The 17,189-nt window shown below is 40.1% G+C and overlaps 1 protein-coding gene across 2 annotated transcripts in view; it reads left to right on the top strand.

Moving 5' to 3' along the window:
• RAB28 (RAB28, member RAS oncogene family) overlaps window positions 1-17,189 on the top strand; it is a 59,242-nt gene that overhangs the window by 17,353 nt on the left and 24,700 nt on the right. For both annotated transcript variants that reach the window (XM_081021629.1, XM_081021630.1), the window contains exons 3-4: window positions 1,183-1,271; window positions 5,339-5,468. In XM_081021629.1, coding sequence (XP_080877755.1) covers window positions 1,183-1,271; window positions 5,339-5,468 — 219 coding nt within the window. The remainder of the gene's footprint in view (window positions 1-1,182; window positions 1,272-5,338; window positions 5,469-17,189) is intronic.

Here is a 17,189-nt window from a genome sequence, read left to right as displayed (position 1 = left end):
GTCTTCTCAGCTGAATTAGGGGGAAAATTGCCCACAAGAAAATGTGTCAGATTATTAGTACAAATAAGTGGAAAATGGCTGCTACTGAGCACTCACAAATAATGAATGATGTGATGTTGACAGGTACAAACTGTTTGGAAAATAATGTGCACAAAATTTCGTTGTGCTCAACTTGTTGCCAGGACTGAGAAGGCAGAGGGCATTTTTGGTGGTGGCGCCCTCCCTTCAGCTGTCAAGGAGATAAAGAACTACATAACTTTTAGAAGACATCTGAAGGCATCCTTGTATTGGGACGTTTTTAATGCTGGATGTTTTATTATGTTTTGATATACTGTATGCTGTAAGCCTCCCAGAGTGGCTGGGGAAACACAGCCAGATGGGTGAGGTATAAATAATAAAATAATAATTATTACCTAGTTTTATGCACCAAAGTGAGGTTTTAATTTTGCATTCCTTGAACACCAGCCCCTCCTGGTAACATAGCAAGTAAATTGGGGGGGCGGAGCTGTTTGCAATGGAGGCGTGGTAGTGAGATAGAGTTGCTGTCAGAAATCCCCAGTGGGTTTGTGCAAGCTATTGGGCATTATTTAATAGCTCTTGGATCCTGACTATGTTGTGTGTTTATCATGGACACACACACACACACACATGCGCACATATGCTGTCTGGATCCCGTGTGATCCTTGAATTTGTTTTTTGTGCACAGCAGACCATGTCTTATCATATTGCCACTTTAACAGACTTGCATTAGTTAAAATGATGTAAATAAGCAAACCAATAATGGTTTTCATAAAGCATCCAGAAAAATATTATTAAGGAAAAAATCAAGAGAAGAATCAACATTTGACATGACTGTTCAGTTTGTTTGTTTGGTTTTTTTAAAAAACTATTTGCCAATGAGATATGGGTGGTGGTGGTGCAGTTTGGGAAAACATGATTAAAGCTCCTTTAGATGTTGCATTGCGCTCTGGATCCTGGTCAAATGCAGGGCATGGTTTGGTGTAGGCAGTGGCAAAGCCTACTGTTCATTTCTTTTATACAAGACAGATACATCAGCAACAGCACATCTGACAAAGGTGGAACACATGGTGTTGCTGCTTCAATATTCTGTTGCAAAGATTATTTATATCTGATTTCTGTGAACCAGCTATGTCAAATACATCTTTTCCCCCCTTCTTGCAGGAAATGTAAATGTTACTCTTCAAGTATGGGATATAGGAGGCCAAACAATAGGAGGCAAGATGTTGGATAAATATGTCTATGGCGCACAGGTATGGTTTAAAAAATTATAAGTTACTGTGGTTACTTATTGTTGGCTTCTCTAGGACCTTACTGTAAAAATGATAGTTTGCAGTAGAATTTTAAGAGGCTAGTAAAATGTAAACATCTGCTTAAGTGAAACTGTTTTGAACATTGGTTTTGTAGACTGAATTTTTTTAGCAAAGGATTGCTTGAACAGTATTTCCTTTTATGAACGAAAGGTGCTAGTTTGTATATCCCTAACAGCTTTCCGAAACAGATGTTCATGGCCCTGCATTGTGGCTTAAGTTGAAAATAGCAGTTTTCGTCAAGGTTATTTAGATATCCCCATGGATATCTAAATAGGCATAGTGGCTGTTTTGAGTGCAGATGCTTCCTGGGGAGCAAAGGTAGAAGGAGGAAATTAAGAGCAATCCTATGCTATTAAATTCATTCAGCCAGCTGAGGTTCTAGGAGGGCAAACAAAAGAAGGCAACTAGGTAGCTAAATGTTTTTGCAGAGCAGTGAAAATGAACTGTGCTTTACAAGTAGGCAAATTTTTAAATTATCAGTAATGCTACATACATTCTTTTCTGTTTAGAATAAGAAGCATTTGAGACAGTGCACCCTCTGTTGTTAGTAAACTACAAAAGAACACTTGATTTTTTATAGTACTGCTTTTTGGACAGCTTGATTTATAAATATGTACAATAAAACTTACTCAAACCCACAGCCCATTTTTATTTGTGATGAACCTATTTTTGTTTTGTTTTCTCCCTTATTAAAGAGAAAAATAGGTGGTTGAGGCCCAGATGAAATGGGGTGTGTGGCAATGTGTAAATATAGAGGAGGAATTGTTAATTGAAGAGACTGGAAATTGCACATTAGTAGAAGAAAAATGGGCCAACTTGTTAAATTTTAAAGCTAGTCATTTTCAGAAATGAAGTTAACAGATGTTTATTGCAGCTTACCCAAACCTGAGTCAACCTTGCTGCATCTCTTGAGCCACATCATGTTTTCCTACATAAGGCGAGGAAGCACTATAAAATGAGATTAAATTTAAACTCTCAATAATATGGTAACTTCACTATATGGCTGCAAATTATATACACAAAATTAAAAGCAATTGGGGATGTGAAATACTAGAAAATATGTTTCCCATGCAGCCAGTCCATGGAAATAGTGCCCATCTGTTCTCGAGGTATTTCTTCCAAATAAATGTATATAGTTAGCTTTGATATATGAAGTATTTTGAGTGTTCAAACCACCTAATATAAATTATTTTAGTATCCCTTAGAGCAGTCTAGTCAGGTAGGTCATTATTTAGTATCTCCCTATTGCAGATGAGAGACTGAGGCTAAAAAGCAATTGCTTGCATGAGACCATCTGCTGAATTAACTATAATAGGCACAATTTGAGCCTTAGACATCCTTATTCATATTTAGGCACTACACTAATTCTATTACCATTTTAACTTATCAGATAACCTCTTTTCTTCCTCAATTTCTTTTGATTTCAGATTTGCTTCATTAAATTTCAATGCTGTGCTCTACAGCAGAAGTTGCACTTGAATTACAAAAATATAGCTGTGGAAATAAATTTGATACCCAGAGTGCTGGTAACTTTGTGGACATCCATATTCTAGGTTAAGTTTAAATAAGACTGTAAACTTTATTTAGACTTTATTTTTTATACCTTAGCCCAGAAATTTTTTATCATATCCCTCTGACATCTTCCATATATCTGTTTTATTGGGCATGACTGATTCAGTCTATTGCTAGAACAAATAAACCATTGTCTGGACTTTTATATTGTCAATTTCACTCTATCATAATTTCAAGGTTAGAGATTCATAATTAAGACTCTGCAAACTTGAGGGTGATGGGAACTAGGTGCTGTCCTGCCGATGACAGTGAAGAAGAAGAAGAACTTATATGCTCAGCGGCAAGTAATGAATCACAGTAGCCACTACACTCAGGCTAAATGACAGGAAAGATGAGGCTACATGGGCTGGGAGTAGCAATCCAAATTTAAGAAGTCCAAGGTCAGGGCAAGGAGTTCAGAACAGCACAGAAGCAACGGAGTTGCCCTAGCAGGTTGGCAAGCTCATCTGCCAAGCTTCCAAATATAGGGCAAGGCATGCTTACTCATGAGACTCATGAGACTGCCAAGTGTGCAGATGATCATTGCATCAAGGAGGATGCGCCTGTTCCCAGTGTTGGGAGCACTGCCAGGCCCTGGGCAAACAGGCTGTGCCCTCCCCTTCTGACCCTGGTTTTTTAACACCTAGTGGTGGACTAACACCCTCACTGGATTCCATTGCTGTACTCCTTTCCCGGTTGGGGTGTGTGTGTGTGGTGGAATGGCAGGACTGGTTCCTCAGCCAAGACAGCCACATCCTGGGAGGGGGGTGAATCTGTCTGCTTCAACCTCTGTTCCTTAGTCTCAGCCCTGTCTCCCAATGTCACCCTCCTGTTCTCCATCCTCCTTCATCTCAGCCTGCCACTGCACATGGTGACCTCAGGACTTGTTACATCATCTCCCCTCCGATGATGCCCCCCCTTTCTTGGTCTTTGGATCTGGCTTCATGGGGTAGTGCCTGTGAAAGTGGTGTACCAGCTCAGAGGTGGGTACATCTATGACACCCTTCCAGGAGTGTTCGTTTAGTCCATAACCCTTCCAGTCTATCAGACACTGCAGCAGACTAACATGGTGATGAGAGTCTAAAATCTGAGTCATTTCATATTCCTCTTCTTCTTCCACCATTACCAAGATGCCACCCAAGGATGCTTGGCTGCAGAGGGGGATAAGGAGTGAACGCTGGGGGCATCCACATAGACAGGAAATGATCCTGAAATGCCATGGTGTTGATCTGTGCTTCAATTTGGAAAGGTCCTAGATGATGAGCATCCATTTTGAGGGAAGATGATGAGTGAATAGTTGCACTTTGAGTTTGGTGCCCTCTGGGCAATGTTTACTTGCAATTTCTTTGGACGCAGTTTTAGCCCAGCCCAGGTGCTCTTGAAGGAGTTGATGCATAGTTGGAAGGTCTTGGACAAAGTATTTTGTGGTGGGGATCAGAGAGGGGGGCAGGGTCAGTCAGAGGCTTGTGGATGGTTTCCATAGTTGATGGCGAAAAACGGGACTGCTGGGTGGAGGGGGGGCTCTTTAAGGGGAAGCATTGTGATCCAGTCGTCTTGTTGAAAATTTATACAGCAGTGCAGATATATCAGTATTGCGTTTGGTCTGTTCTGTCTGACCGTCGTCTGTGGATGATGGGAGGAAGACTACTTGAGCTTGATACCCAAAAGTTGCAAAAGGGCTTGCTATAAATGGGCTGTGGATTAAGGTCGCCTCTCCAATATATTCCCTACATGGAGCCCATGGAGTCATAATATGTGTTGCACAAGCAGCTGGGCATCCTCCTTGGCTACTGGAAGCTCTGGATGTGGCAAAAAGTGAGCCATCTTGCTGAAGAGGTCCATATTACGAAAGTGGTAGTGTGATACTTACAGGATGGCAAATCTACACTGAAATCCATAGACAAAAATTTCCAAGACCCTGTGGATATGGGTAGAGGTTGTGACAACCTTGTAGGCTTGCATGGCATGTTTATTCCACAGGATTTGACATACCGTTCTACAACATGAGGTGCTTTGAAACACTAGAACTCCCTAGCCATGGAATGATGAGCCATGCATTGTCCAAAGTGGCTGGCTATGAATTTCAGAAACCACCAGAGTAGACTTGCCTCCCAAATGAGGATCTCAGTGTAGAAACCTCAGTTATTCTTCTCCGTTTGTCAATTATTTTGCTTCAGTGCAGTTTCAGCTAATATGATTAGGAGTGCAACATAACCCTTAAAATAAAGGAAACTCTTATTTTTTCCAAGAGCTGTTTCTTACCTAGAACATTGCATTTTAGAACATTTTCTGTGTATGTGTCATTTTAATGCTGGTGGTGGGGAGCTTGTATGAATTAACATTGAGTAAGTGTTCAGTTTGTCTCATTTCTAAGTTCTCATAAAGATAGATTTTTTAAATATAAATTTAGACATCTTAACATACTGTGCTTTATATATATATATTTTGCTTCTCAGGCTGTCCTCCTGGTGTATGATATCACCAACCAACAGAGCTTTGAAAATGTAGAAGATTGGTATAATGTTGTAAAGAAGGTCAACGAAGAGTCAGAAACTCAGCCACATGTGGCTCTCGTAGGCAATAAAAGTAAGTTGTTGAACTGTTGTTTAGCTGGAATGTTTTGGTGATCGAGCTAAGATGCAGGTCAGCAGTATAATCCATATGCACAGATCTGCAGTACAACTATGTGAGCCTCAACGTTGCAGACATTGGTACATGTGTGGTCCCTTCTATTTTACTGGCACCATTGTTCATTGATTTTGGCAGGCTCTGGCCAGTAGAATGTAATATTTCATGCATTAGACCAAATGGGGGTGCTATGTTGTGACAGCAATCACAATGTTTAGTCTGCTGGGGGTTATCACTTCATGGAAATAACCTGCTTCAGTGATTAGCAGCATGACATTACCCATAAAACTTGGGAAACGTTGCCAGTATGTTTTCCTTATTTTTCTTATACAAAATGGTTGTATTATTCATCTTCTTTTTCTTAAACTGTGCTCAATAAACAAAACATAGCCTTAATTCCTAATAATAAAAATAATAATCTTTTGAGAGATGACTATAGCACATCATAATAAGGAAAACAAACAAACAAACAAACAAGCCACTACCATGAGGAGCTTAACAACATAGAGGCTATTTAGTGTCATGGGGGCAAGGATAGAATGATGGGGCAAGAGCTATGTGTTAAGTCACAAGAACACTGTCAGGAGCCTAATTTCCCCTCAATCATTTTAGCAAATACTAAGGTTTGGTATTGCCCTTATCAAACAAGGTTTGGTCAATTGACTAGTCAAATATTGGTCATATATTTTAAAGTAACAATTTTATGAGAACAACAGAAAAACGTGTTGTTGTTTTTTAAACTCTACAGATATGACAATTGGCTCATTGCAGAAACAAAGTAATTTCATGTGTCACAATAAACAGTTGTACCTTGGTTGTCGAACAGCTTGGCTCCTGAACAAATCAGCTCCCAAACGCCGCAAACCTGGAAGTGAGTGTTCTGGTTTGCGAAGGTTTTTCTGAAGCCAAATGTGCAGCATGTCTTCCACGTCTTCCGACTGAGTGCAGGAAGCTCAAGGAAGCCTTGGTTTTCAAATGGTTCTGGGTGTCGAACGGACTTCCAGAATGAATTAAGTTTGAAAACCAAGGTACTACTGTATATTGTAAAACTTTCTATGTCACTGTTAATTACAGTAGATTCTAGAGTACTGCTCAACACAGTAGAAAAAATATTCAGTCACTGGCCACCTGCAACAGAATAATTAAGCAGATTGAAGAGCAGCCAAGTAAAGAGCACAATAAGTGTTAGGTAACTTACTATAACAGCATAACAAATGTGAATCATTCATGGGGGGGAAATCTGTTTGGTTTTTATCCTGAAACTGTAGGTTCAATAAATACAAATGCAGTATAAATAAATAAAGTGTGGATAATGAAATGAAAGCAGAAGGCAACACTGATGCATAATTCAGTACCTTCAGTTATTTCAGTGGCTGTTTTCTAGATTGCAGTCCAGCCCTTCACAGGAGCCTTACAGAGCAGATGGTTAGATCATGTACAAGAAGGAATTCTGAGCCATGACCTTTGCCACTGACCACTTGTATTCCTGTACCTCTTTGAAGTTTCCTGCAGTTGTAGCAGGTAGCCAGTAAGAGAAGCTTTGTTTTGCTGTTAAGTTTCCTTCTTGACAGCCTCAGTGTTGAGGGGCAAGCAGCCCTCCATCGTTCCTGCCCGTGGCACCATAGCGCAATACAAAAGTAATCTGTCATGGACACAGTGACATTCTTGCTTTCATAGAATACTTGGCAATGTTTGATTATAGTCAAATAATAAGTGGTCAATTTTATAGTATTTCATTTGTAAGTTGACTGAAATGCCAACGCTAACAAATCGTTACATTTACAGACTGGAAGATGCGCACTGTCTGCATTTATCACTGGAAACTTTTTAGAAAGTAATGTTTGTTTAGGTTTTCTTTCCCCTCCAAATTCCACAAACGATTGGAGTGAGGCTACAGAAAAGGCAGAATGCCCAGCCATCACAGTCCCTCCTAAAAGCTGCATGGTGCAAATGTATAAAGGCAGCTTTTGATTTTCCTAACTTAGTTATTTGAAATAAGTGAATATTATTAATATGTTTATAGTTCTGTTCCCTGTGTGAAGTCTTGATCAAGGGCTTTCAAATGCTATACTTCGTGCCTTTTGTTTCCTACTGTTATCAAAGCACTTGAAAAAGCTTCATACAAATTTGCATGAATGTGATTTTCACTATGTAGAGTTTGTTCTGTTAATTTTACACATCACTCAATGATAACATTTTTCCTTGTGGTGTATAGAGTGGTGACTGTGTGTTTTCTTTAATTAGAATCTGTTTCTTCTTTTCTGCTTATATAATCTTAGTACCAAAACCAAGTAGTCCACTGTCCTGGAAATAAGACCTAACATAGCTCTGGGTGCCATTTTAAAATGCACATAAATCTCAAGAGTAACGGGTAACTGTTCTGTACAGACACAGTACATACTTGATGGCCTGTCATGATTTTAAATGTTTAAAGGGGACGGAAAGTATTTATACCAATCTTGTTGTGGACTTTCAGTTCTTGCAACTTCTGTGGATAGCTGTGATTCTGACATAATTGAACTGTAAAAATGGGAATACACCTAAAACCCCAGTAGGGTATTATTTCAATTTCTGACCTTAGGATAGGGTAGCTTTAGAAGGGATGTAAATAACAACTTGGCAATATTAAATTTGCTTAACATCATCGTCATCAAACTTTATTATGGTCGCAGAAACAAAAGACAAGTGGTTGAAAGCGACTATAAGGGAGGAAACATGAAGCAGCACAGGAGTTGCATTATTTGCTTAACAAATTAAGTAATGATTTAAAATTATGAAGTTCAAGCTGTATGAACCTGGGCTTCTTCTGCTCTGTACTACCTGTACTACCCTGTGCTCATCTGGTGCTACTGCGAAGAGGAATTGGGAAGGTCTTGCTTCCATTTTGCTGTGCAATTTCTGTTCTCATCCTGAAGCAAAGTTCTTAACCCGAGGTACTATTTCTGGGTTAGTGGAGTTTGTAACCTGAAGCGTCTGTTACCCGAGGTACCACAGTAATGTAAAAGCTTGAGGCTCATGCTTGATATGGCATTTAGTCATGTTAATATGTTTAGCCTGGATGAGACTGGGAGGAGATATCAGAGCCATCTTCATATATCTAAAGGGTTGTCACATGGAAGATGGAGCAAGCTTGTTTTCTCCTGCTGGAGAAACCTCTGAAGGGTTAGACTCAAACCAGTGGTTTCAAGTTACAATAAGAAGATTCTGAGTAAACATCAGGAAGAACATCGTGACTGTAAGAGCTGTTCAGCAGTGGAACGGGCTCTTTTGGAACAGACTCTCCTTCATTGGAGGTTTTTAGGAAGAGGTTGGATAGTCATCTGTCATGCATACTTTAATAGAGATTCCTGCATTGAAAGGGTTGGACTAGATCCCTCAAGATCCCTTCCAACTCTACAATTTTATCATTTTCTGATTTTGTATGAATACAGCATTTTAAGGCTTAAATGAAATGGTTCCTTCAGAACAAAGATAAACTTCTCTTCCTTTGCTTTTGTGTTGTCTTCTGTATACTCTGAGGTCCCATAATTAGGCTGTTTTTCCATTCCTACCATCCATGTTTCTCACCTTGTTTTATTTCCTAGTCTATTATACTTGCTACCTTTGTAGTTCCTCTGCATCCAATGAACCAAACTTGCCTATGAAAGCATTTAACTGCAATAAACCTGCTAATCATTAAGATGCAAGGAATCAAATTTCTGGCAGAGCAACATGCTGGAGTCAGTAATCTTGGAATCAGCTGTCCAGATCTGGGCTGTGAATACAGCAACCTTTGATATACATGGTGACCATTTCGCGTGGGGTTCCGTTCCTGGCTCCTGCATGTGTTGGCGGAGCACGTTTAAGTGCGCACTGCCCCATTCTGCCCCGGCCCCATTCTGCCTTCTTTTGGGTTCAAAAGGACCCCTGCCTCAGTGATCGCATGTCAATTGGACACACCTAAAATGGTTGCTGCCTGTATTACACTAGCAATTTACTGGATTTAATTGAGCAATGTATGGGGCTCTCCTGCCCTCCTACTCCACTTACCTTGAACTGAGTTACATGGAGTGCTGGAAGTGGATGTTTAACTTTTCCCTTACTTTGATTTGTTTGGCTTGTGTGCAATGGGAAAAACAAAATGACTAAGTGTAAAAATTAATAACCTGATCCTATGTGTGTTTCTTTGGAAGGAAGTTCCACTGGTTTCAGTTGTGATTGCTCCCAAGAAAGTGTGTGTAAGTATATACCCTTACCTGAGCAAGTACCATTGAACTAAGTGAGGCTTACCTCTAAACAGACACACACACCGTATTTTTCGCTCCATAAGACACACTTTTTCCCTCCTAAAAAGTAAGGGGAAATGTGTGTGCGTCTTACGGAGCGAATGCAGGGGGGAGGCAGGCTGGAAAAGCCCCCAAGAGCTGCACACAAGCTCCGCGTGGCTCTTGCGGGCTTTTCCCCAGGAGGGAGAAGGGACTGACGCGGCCAGTCAGTCCCTTCTCCCTCCTTCTAGAAAAGCCTGCAGGAGCCGCACGCTCTTTAAAGCAGCTCTGGGGTAGCCCGCGAAGCCTCCTCAGGGCAGCGGCATGAAGGCTACCCCAGAAGCCAGAACAGCTAGAGAGAGCGCTTCCCCCACCTCCCGCAAAAGCCCCCAAGAGCCGCGCTCCCTTTAAAGAGCCACGCGGAGTGGGTGTGTGTGGCTCTTGGGGGCCAAGGAGGGAGAAGGGCAGCCCGTCACTCCTCGGGGAAAAGCCCCCAAGAGCCACACACACACTCTGCGCGGCTTGTGAAAGGGAGCGCTGAGCAGAGCCTGGGATGCAGACAGGTTCTGCTCAGCGCTCCCTTTAAATAATATTTTTTTTCTTGAATTCCCCCTCTAAAAACTAGGTGCACCTTATGGTCAGGTGCGCCTTATGGAGCGAAAAATATGGTAGATTTCACTGTAAATTGCACTGTAAGTTTCCCAAATTACCTGCTAAAGACCCCCCCAAAAAATGTCCTCTGGTATGTGATTATTTTATATTTCAGTCTTGAAATAAATTACTAGGGTGGCATACAGTACTAAATAAAAATGCAACAACAGTATTAAAACCATGAGAAGGACAGTACAGTGGTACCTTGGGTTAAGTACTTAATTCATTCTGGAGGTCCGTTCTTAACTGAAACTGTTCTTAACCTGAAGCACCACTTTAGCTAATGGGGCCTCCCGCTGCTGCAGCGCTGCTGGAGCATGATTTCTGTTCTGAAGCGTATGTAACCTGAAGCGTATGTAACCCGAGGTACCACTGTACTTATATTTTTTACATGTCACTGGAATTTTGTTCTCATCTCCTTTTGTGTACTTCCAAAAGGCATGCTAATAGCATTCACTACTAGCTGCATTCATTCCCTTTGCAAGAAATGAACTTCCTCAAAAGTTGCTGTTTCCTTACTATGCTGTCAGATAGAAAATTGATTTGACTGGACAACTGAGCTTCCGTTATGCTCTGAAGGTTTTCTTTTCACTATCCACTTGTTGGAGGTCAACTGCTTGATATGAAGTGGTGAGCCATTATTGCGGGGGGAAATGGTGCTTAGAAATGCTGCAGAAAGTTGTTCTAATGAATCCATCCCATAAATATTTTAATTGCATTGCAGTCAATCATTATGTTGCCATGGCCCTTAGAAGATGATGTAGCGGCTTGCTCATCATTATCCAGTGTACCTAGAACTGATCTTAAGGACTTTCCTTTCTTCCAGTACAGGCTTCCCATCCCACCCAAGTTCAGAAAATAAAAGAACAAGTTATACTAATTTCAGCTTGAAATCTATTTCTATTTAATACCATTGACTACTATGGCAAAATATTTTTGTTACATAAGGTTTTCCCCTATTGGTTCCTTGAGCCTGACAAACTCAGTCAGTGTTTCCTCCCTTTATCACATCTATAAGCAAAACATGCAAGTGTCAAGTCAACATTCCTGCTGGATAAATTGTGACCTAAAATTAACCCAGACTGCATAGGAGCTGCTGTTACTTGATTTACAGCTGGCCGGTTAGCCTGAGGGCAGTTGTTATCAGCAACTTGTAGAAGGGGTAGGAATTATCGGTCAGCATTGTAGGGTGGATGGAAGAATGATACCTTTTCTCACAGATATTATCCAGATCCTTTCCTAAGCAGAGTCCAATAAGTCAGGTTTTTAAACAGCCATTGTGATGGATGGGCCTGAAAAGAGAGTGCATCAGTGCTAATTAAAAATGTTGATGGTATATTCGGCTGAGTGATGATTAATTGATGCTGGAGTGCTTTCTCTGAGCAGGAAATGTTGCACTGTTGTAGTGTGAAGTTTAAAGGTTACATTTTAATGTAACTCATAAGGTTAATGCATTGAGCTGCCTGTTCTGTTGGGATAACTTAATTGCTCTTAAAACTGGAGAGTTTAGTTATTTCTAGGTACTCAGTAAAAATTTACTAATTTCTGCACAAATAAGCTTAGGAGTTTTCAAGTACAGTGGTACCTCGGATTACATACACTTCAGGTTACAGATTCCACTAACCCAGAAATACTACCTCAGGTTAAGAACTTTGCTTCAGCGTAAGAACAGAAATCGTGCTCCGGCGGTGTGGCGGCTGCAAGAGGCCCCATTAGCTAAAGTGGTGCTTCAGGTTAAGAACAGTTTCAGGTTAAGAACAGACCTCCGGAATGAATTAAGTATGTAACCAGAGGTACCACTGTAAACTGGCTTGTAAATGCTATTTTTTGTTTGTACTGAGTAATGAATTTTTACACTGTGGGATAAGACAGCACTACACTGGATTTTGATAGGTTAGGATATCCTCAAATACAGCTTAGACTCCCTTGTTTTATAAAGGAAGAAAACTATAACACTTCTGTGTAAATGTATCATACAATAATGTTTTGGATATCTGCAAATGAGTTCTTTAAAACTGATATCTGATTTGATTTTCTGCTTCATTCCACAAATTAAAGTCCCAGCGCAAATTCCCAGTTTGCAATTTAACATCAGCATACTGGCTGGAATCTGGGGTCAGGGATTGGCTTTGTTGGGACCCTAGCCCGCCGGAGATCATCGACCAGCGCGACCAAGGCAGTTTCAGTCCCATGGTGAGGCCTGAATCCCGATTGGAAGGGATCCAAATGGTCCGCATCCTCCAGACGTGCTTAGAGTTGTTCAGCAACCACCCGCTCAATCACCTTGCTTATTTCAATGTGTCTATTGAATATAAATTAGTTGGAGGCAACCCATTGTGCTTTTAACAGCAACAATAAGTCTAAGAAACAAATTTGCTTCAGAGTTTGGGATGATATTCCCAGATATTCCCAGTCCTGAGAAATACCCTAACAATTGAGATTCAGCTGGTGCCTTCTCTGCCAGTTTTTAAATGCCTGTTGAAAACTTTCTTATTTCACCAGGCCTATGCAGGCAAGTAAGAGTACATCCTCCACAATGGTCTACTGTTGTTTGTTTTTGATTCTTTTGCTTTTAACTTGTCTTTATTTTTTATTATTTTACTGTATGGCTTTATGTTTTTATATTGTAAACCGCTGTGATATATTTTTGATACGGCAGTATATTAATATTTTTATAAATAAAATAGATAGGTGATTCTACCTTTGTGTTTAAGTAGAAATGTTTTCTGGCAGCATTGTTCATATTTGGTAATGTTACAACAAATGAAGAGCTTGTACCATGGAAAGCCGTCAATCTACTGTGGACAGAAGTGGAATATAGAAAAGGAAATAAATCAGAAAACATGTGAATGTCTCATTCGGTAGTCAACTGTGAACAATATTGTGTTGCCTAACTGCACCAACTACTTTAAGAAAAAAAATGTTAGTTTCTCCAGTAGCTAGGTTAATGATTCTTGGCTTTAAAACAGAATGGTTCATTGTTATCCATCAATTAAAAGAAAATATTCTATAGTCCTTTTTATAAAGTTGTTGCCTATAACAAGGGCATAAATAAGAGTTATAATTATTATCAGCTGAGCTTGGACATAAAATTACATTTTTGCAAAACACATTTAGCACGGTTTTGGATAATTGGCATTAACCCTGCACAGTGATTTGGCTTTATGGATTCAAGCATTATATGTGGTTGCACTGCTGCAGCAAAAGGTTAAGTATTAATGGAAAATGTTCACAGCTCTTTTACTCAAAGAAAACATGTTACTTGTAAGTTTTCTTTTGATTTTTACTTTTACAGTTACATTGAATGTCTTCATTCATTTAGCCATCCATAAAGCAAATATTGTTGCACATGCAGTGGATAATAAGTCTTTTTAGGACTACTTGTGTGGCATGTCACAGATCATTAACTGCAAGTAACCACCTGACTTGAGGGAAGTCTGGAAGCATCATTACAGTGAAATGAGCTTTTATTTCTGTATCACTGCAGCACATTGATTTGTAGGAATGTCTCCATTAGCTACTGTGGAAATATATCCTCACCAAAGGAAGCTGATGATAGAGGGTAACTAATGTTCGATTGTAAGAAGGATATTAATACAGGGCATTTTGCACAGGGTTTGAAAAGGAGAGTACAGATATCTTTAAGAATTTCTGCAAAACTTCTACATGCCTTTAAGTATTATTATTATTATTTTTACAATTGTTATTTTCACTAAAAAGTGAGTCAAATTTGGAACTGTAATAAAACTTTGCAGCCAGTGTACAGTGTTGTTGCTTATGCTGCAAATTCATCTAATCTGTACACTCACTAAATATAATGTTTGTTTACTGATCCGGTGGTATGGCCATGTGTGTGTTGGGTGGGGAGCAAGGCAGAGGAGGGAGAAGACCATCTACTCAAGAGAGTCTACTATAATAACACTTCCCAGTGTTGTTACTTTGGACAAAAAAAATACATACTGAAAAGCAAATCCTCACAAAAGGATATTCTAATGCTCCTTTTACAATTGTTTATGTTCTAGCTTAACTATTTGATACGCTATTCACAACGCTTATAAGCAGAATAATAATAATAATATGTAATGTTAACATAGAGGTTACTGACAAACCAGCATGTGGGGAAGAATTACTTCACAGTGGAGCTGTGCAAGAGCTTTCCTACATACTGCTTTTTCTCTTGATTCATCCACCACCCCTGCTCCCGTCTTTTCTCTCCGCCAAGATCTTGAAATGTGCTTGCCACTCAAGTGGGTAAAATGACTGGCGGCGGAGAAAATGGTTAAGCACTGCCTCCTGTCCACCATTTTCCTCTGCAAAATGCTCACTACCATCACTTTATGTAAAAAGGGCAAATACAGGGTTTGGAATCCCTGTGTATGTTGCTGAACATGTAGTTCTGGACTTAGCTGTTTCATCAGGGAATTCATATACTTAAACTGTATCATTTAAATGTTCTTCTGTTCCATTTCTAATAACCTAATGGTTACAAACAGAAGACAGTACTGGACATAACATTACTTCTCTTCAATGACAAGCTGATATAGGTTCAAAAAGAGGCAAAATAACTCTGGGGAAGGTGTTTAAGAATCTGGTGACTTGAGCATAATTTGTCCTGGCCCCAGTTAAATAATTTGATATATTCATTTTTCTACAGAAGTGTGCTTGTTTCTAGCTAGCATTAGTTCTTTTTCTACATGGTGTTTAGGGGAGCACCTCATAGCTTGATAAGTTAATATATGAAAAGCTGATTTTGGTTAGTACTTTCTTCTGTACATATTGAGTTTATGTAATTAATTATCATCATTAATTTCATATTACAGTGTCTCATATCTTGCCAGTTTTCTTCTCAATTGACTCATCCTTGTAAGACATAAGTTGACCAGTTACTGAGTTACAATAAAAAGGAATATAATTAAGCACCTACAAATATATTGTTCATCATTTGGTCATATTAAAATTTACACACAGAGCAGGGAAACATATTACAATTAATCAGTAATAAGTAAAATCTGTTGTGTAATATTTTCAGAACATTAGCTTAATTTTCATGGAGGACTCTGCATTCCTTGTTTCTAGCATGCAAAGTGGTACTGCCTTTCTGCTCGTCATGGAACAAAGTTAGCCCATTTCTTGAATTCTGATACTAACTGACCCCTCACAAATTAGTTGCAAATTAGTCCTTGAGTAATTTTGCCAACTCTGATACAAACTGACCTGCAGTCTTGGGAGAAAGGAAATAAGGAACATGAAGGGAGGCAGTCGGCTACCATGAGCTGCGGTAGTGAGATGAGAAAACAGCCATTATAAGCTAAAGAACACACCCCTTAGGGTGTGTCTGAACCTGCATTTGTGTCCAGCACACTAAGAGGTTTAGGATCTTTTGGTGGAGTTAAAATGCCCCGAGAAGTTCACACACCAGAAGAATAAAGAACTGGATTATTTATGGTTCTGTATACATTCCTAGTAGCCCTGTTTAAGCATTCAAAGACTGAATTGAGTTGGTTTGGCATTTGTCTGTCTCGTGAGACAATGGAGTGCACCTTGGGGGGGGGGGGTTAAGTCAAATTGCTGGAGAATGACAGTGCCTGCTGTGTCTGCAGTAAGAGTGGTCCCTGCCATAGGTTTATAGGCTAAATTCAGACAGAAGGAAGACAGCAGCAGCAGGGAAAGGAGGAGTATTAATATTTTTGCTGTGAAACAATACTTAAGAGCAGTGGTTTTCAACCAGGGTGCCATCAGTGGTGAAGCTGCATGCTCCGGCACTGGGGGCAGAGAGCAGGCGGGGGCATGGCTGGCGTGCGTCCCAGGGGCGTGGCACGCCACCCGCGGGGGTGTGGTGCCTGGTGCAGTGGGGGGGGCGTGTGTCCGGAGGACCCCCGGCCGCAATGGTACCCCCTCCCCGATGGTGCTGGGGGGCGGTGCGCTCCCCCCGTTCCTCTTCCAGTGGGTGCCATGGCACCCTCGGGTGCCTTGAATGTTGGTCAGGAATGCTGCAGGCAACACTGGCCTCCATCCCTCTGTTTCAGACATGATTTTCAACCACGTTGGTGTAATTTTCAAAGCCATACTGAGAGTTTGTATGCTTGTGTGAAGAAAACATTTTTGTCCCCATTAGTGGGTTTGCCGATAAAAGTTTTGGTGGAGTGAGTGTAGATTTTGGTGAGTGAAGTGTAGATTTTGTTAGGGTTCTGCGTTCTGTAGATTAGCACACCCTGTTTTCCATGGTGTGTATGTATGTAAATGTCTTAATATTTGTGTGGTTTTCTCTCATATAACCTCTTTCGGTGTAAAGCCTGAAATTGCACAATGGCAAAGTAAATATGAAATTATTAGGGAAATGTTCTATCATTGAACTTATGAAAAGTCAGTGGTGATTTGTTTTTGAATAAGCTACCTGGGTATTTATCGGTACTTATTTCCCCTGTTCCTTCAAAAGCTGACAACAGGGACAGCAAAGGACAACGTTCAGTGTCTTTTCTATGCTCTTGCAGAGTTACAGCACAAGCCCTTCCCCTTGTCTCCATGTATATATTGCAATTCCTATAGGAATTTTGAAACTTAGGTATGATACCAAAAGGAGTATCAATTTTGGGGCCTGGCAACTGTTGGAAATAGCATCCTGGGTAGAAATCTAAAGAGATTTTATTTTATTTTAAGGAATCAGATGTGATAAAAAATGTATTTGATGTAAACGGAAATTTTAAATGACCAGGTAGTTTTCTCATTAGAAAACTAATAATTTTCTTAAGCTGTCTTCCTGATAGAAAGCATAACTGCAGACTCA

Source organism: Podarcis pityusensis (genome assembly GCF_964106645.2).
Source record: "Podarcis pityusensis genome assembly, chromosome: 9".
Classification (NCBI taxonomy): Eukaryota; Metazoa; Chordata; class Lepidosauria; order Squamata; family Lacertidae; genus Podarcis; species Podarcis pityusensis.
The sequence above is the reverse complement of the archived record's forward strand: the minus strand, read 5'-3'. Positions and strand labels throughout refer to the sequence as shown.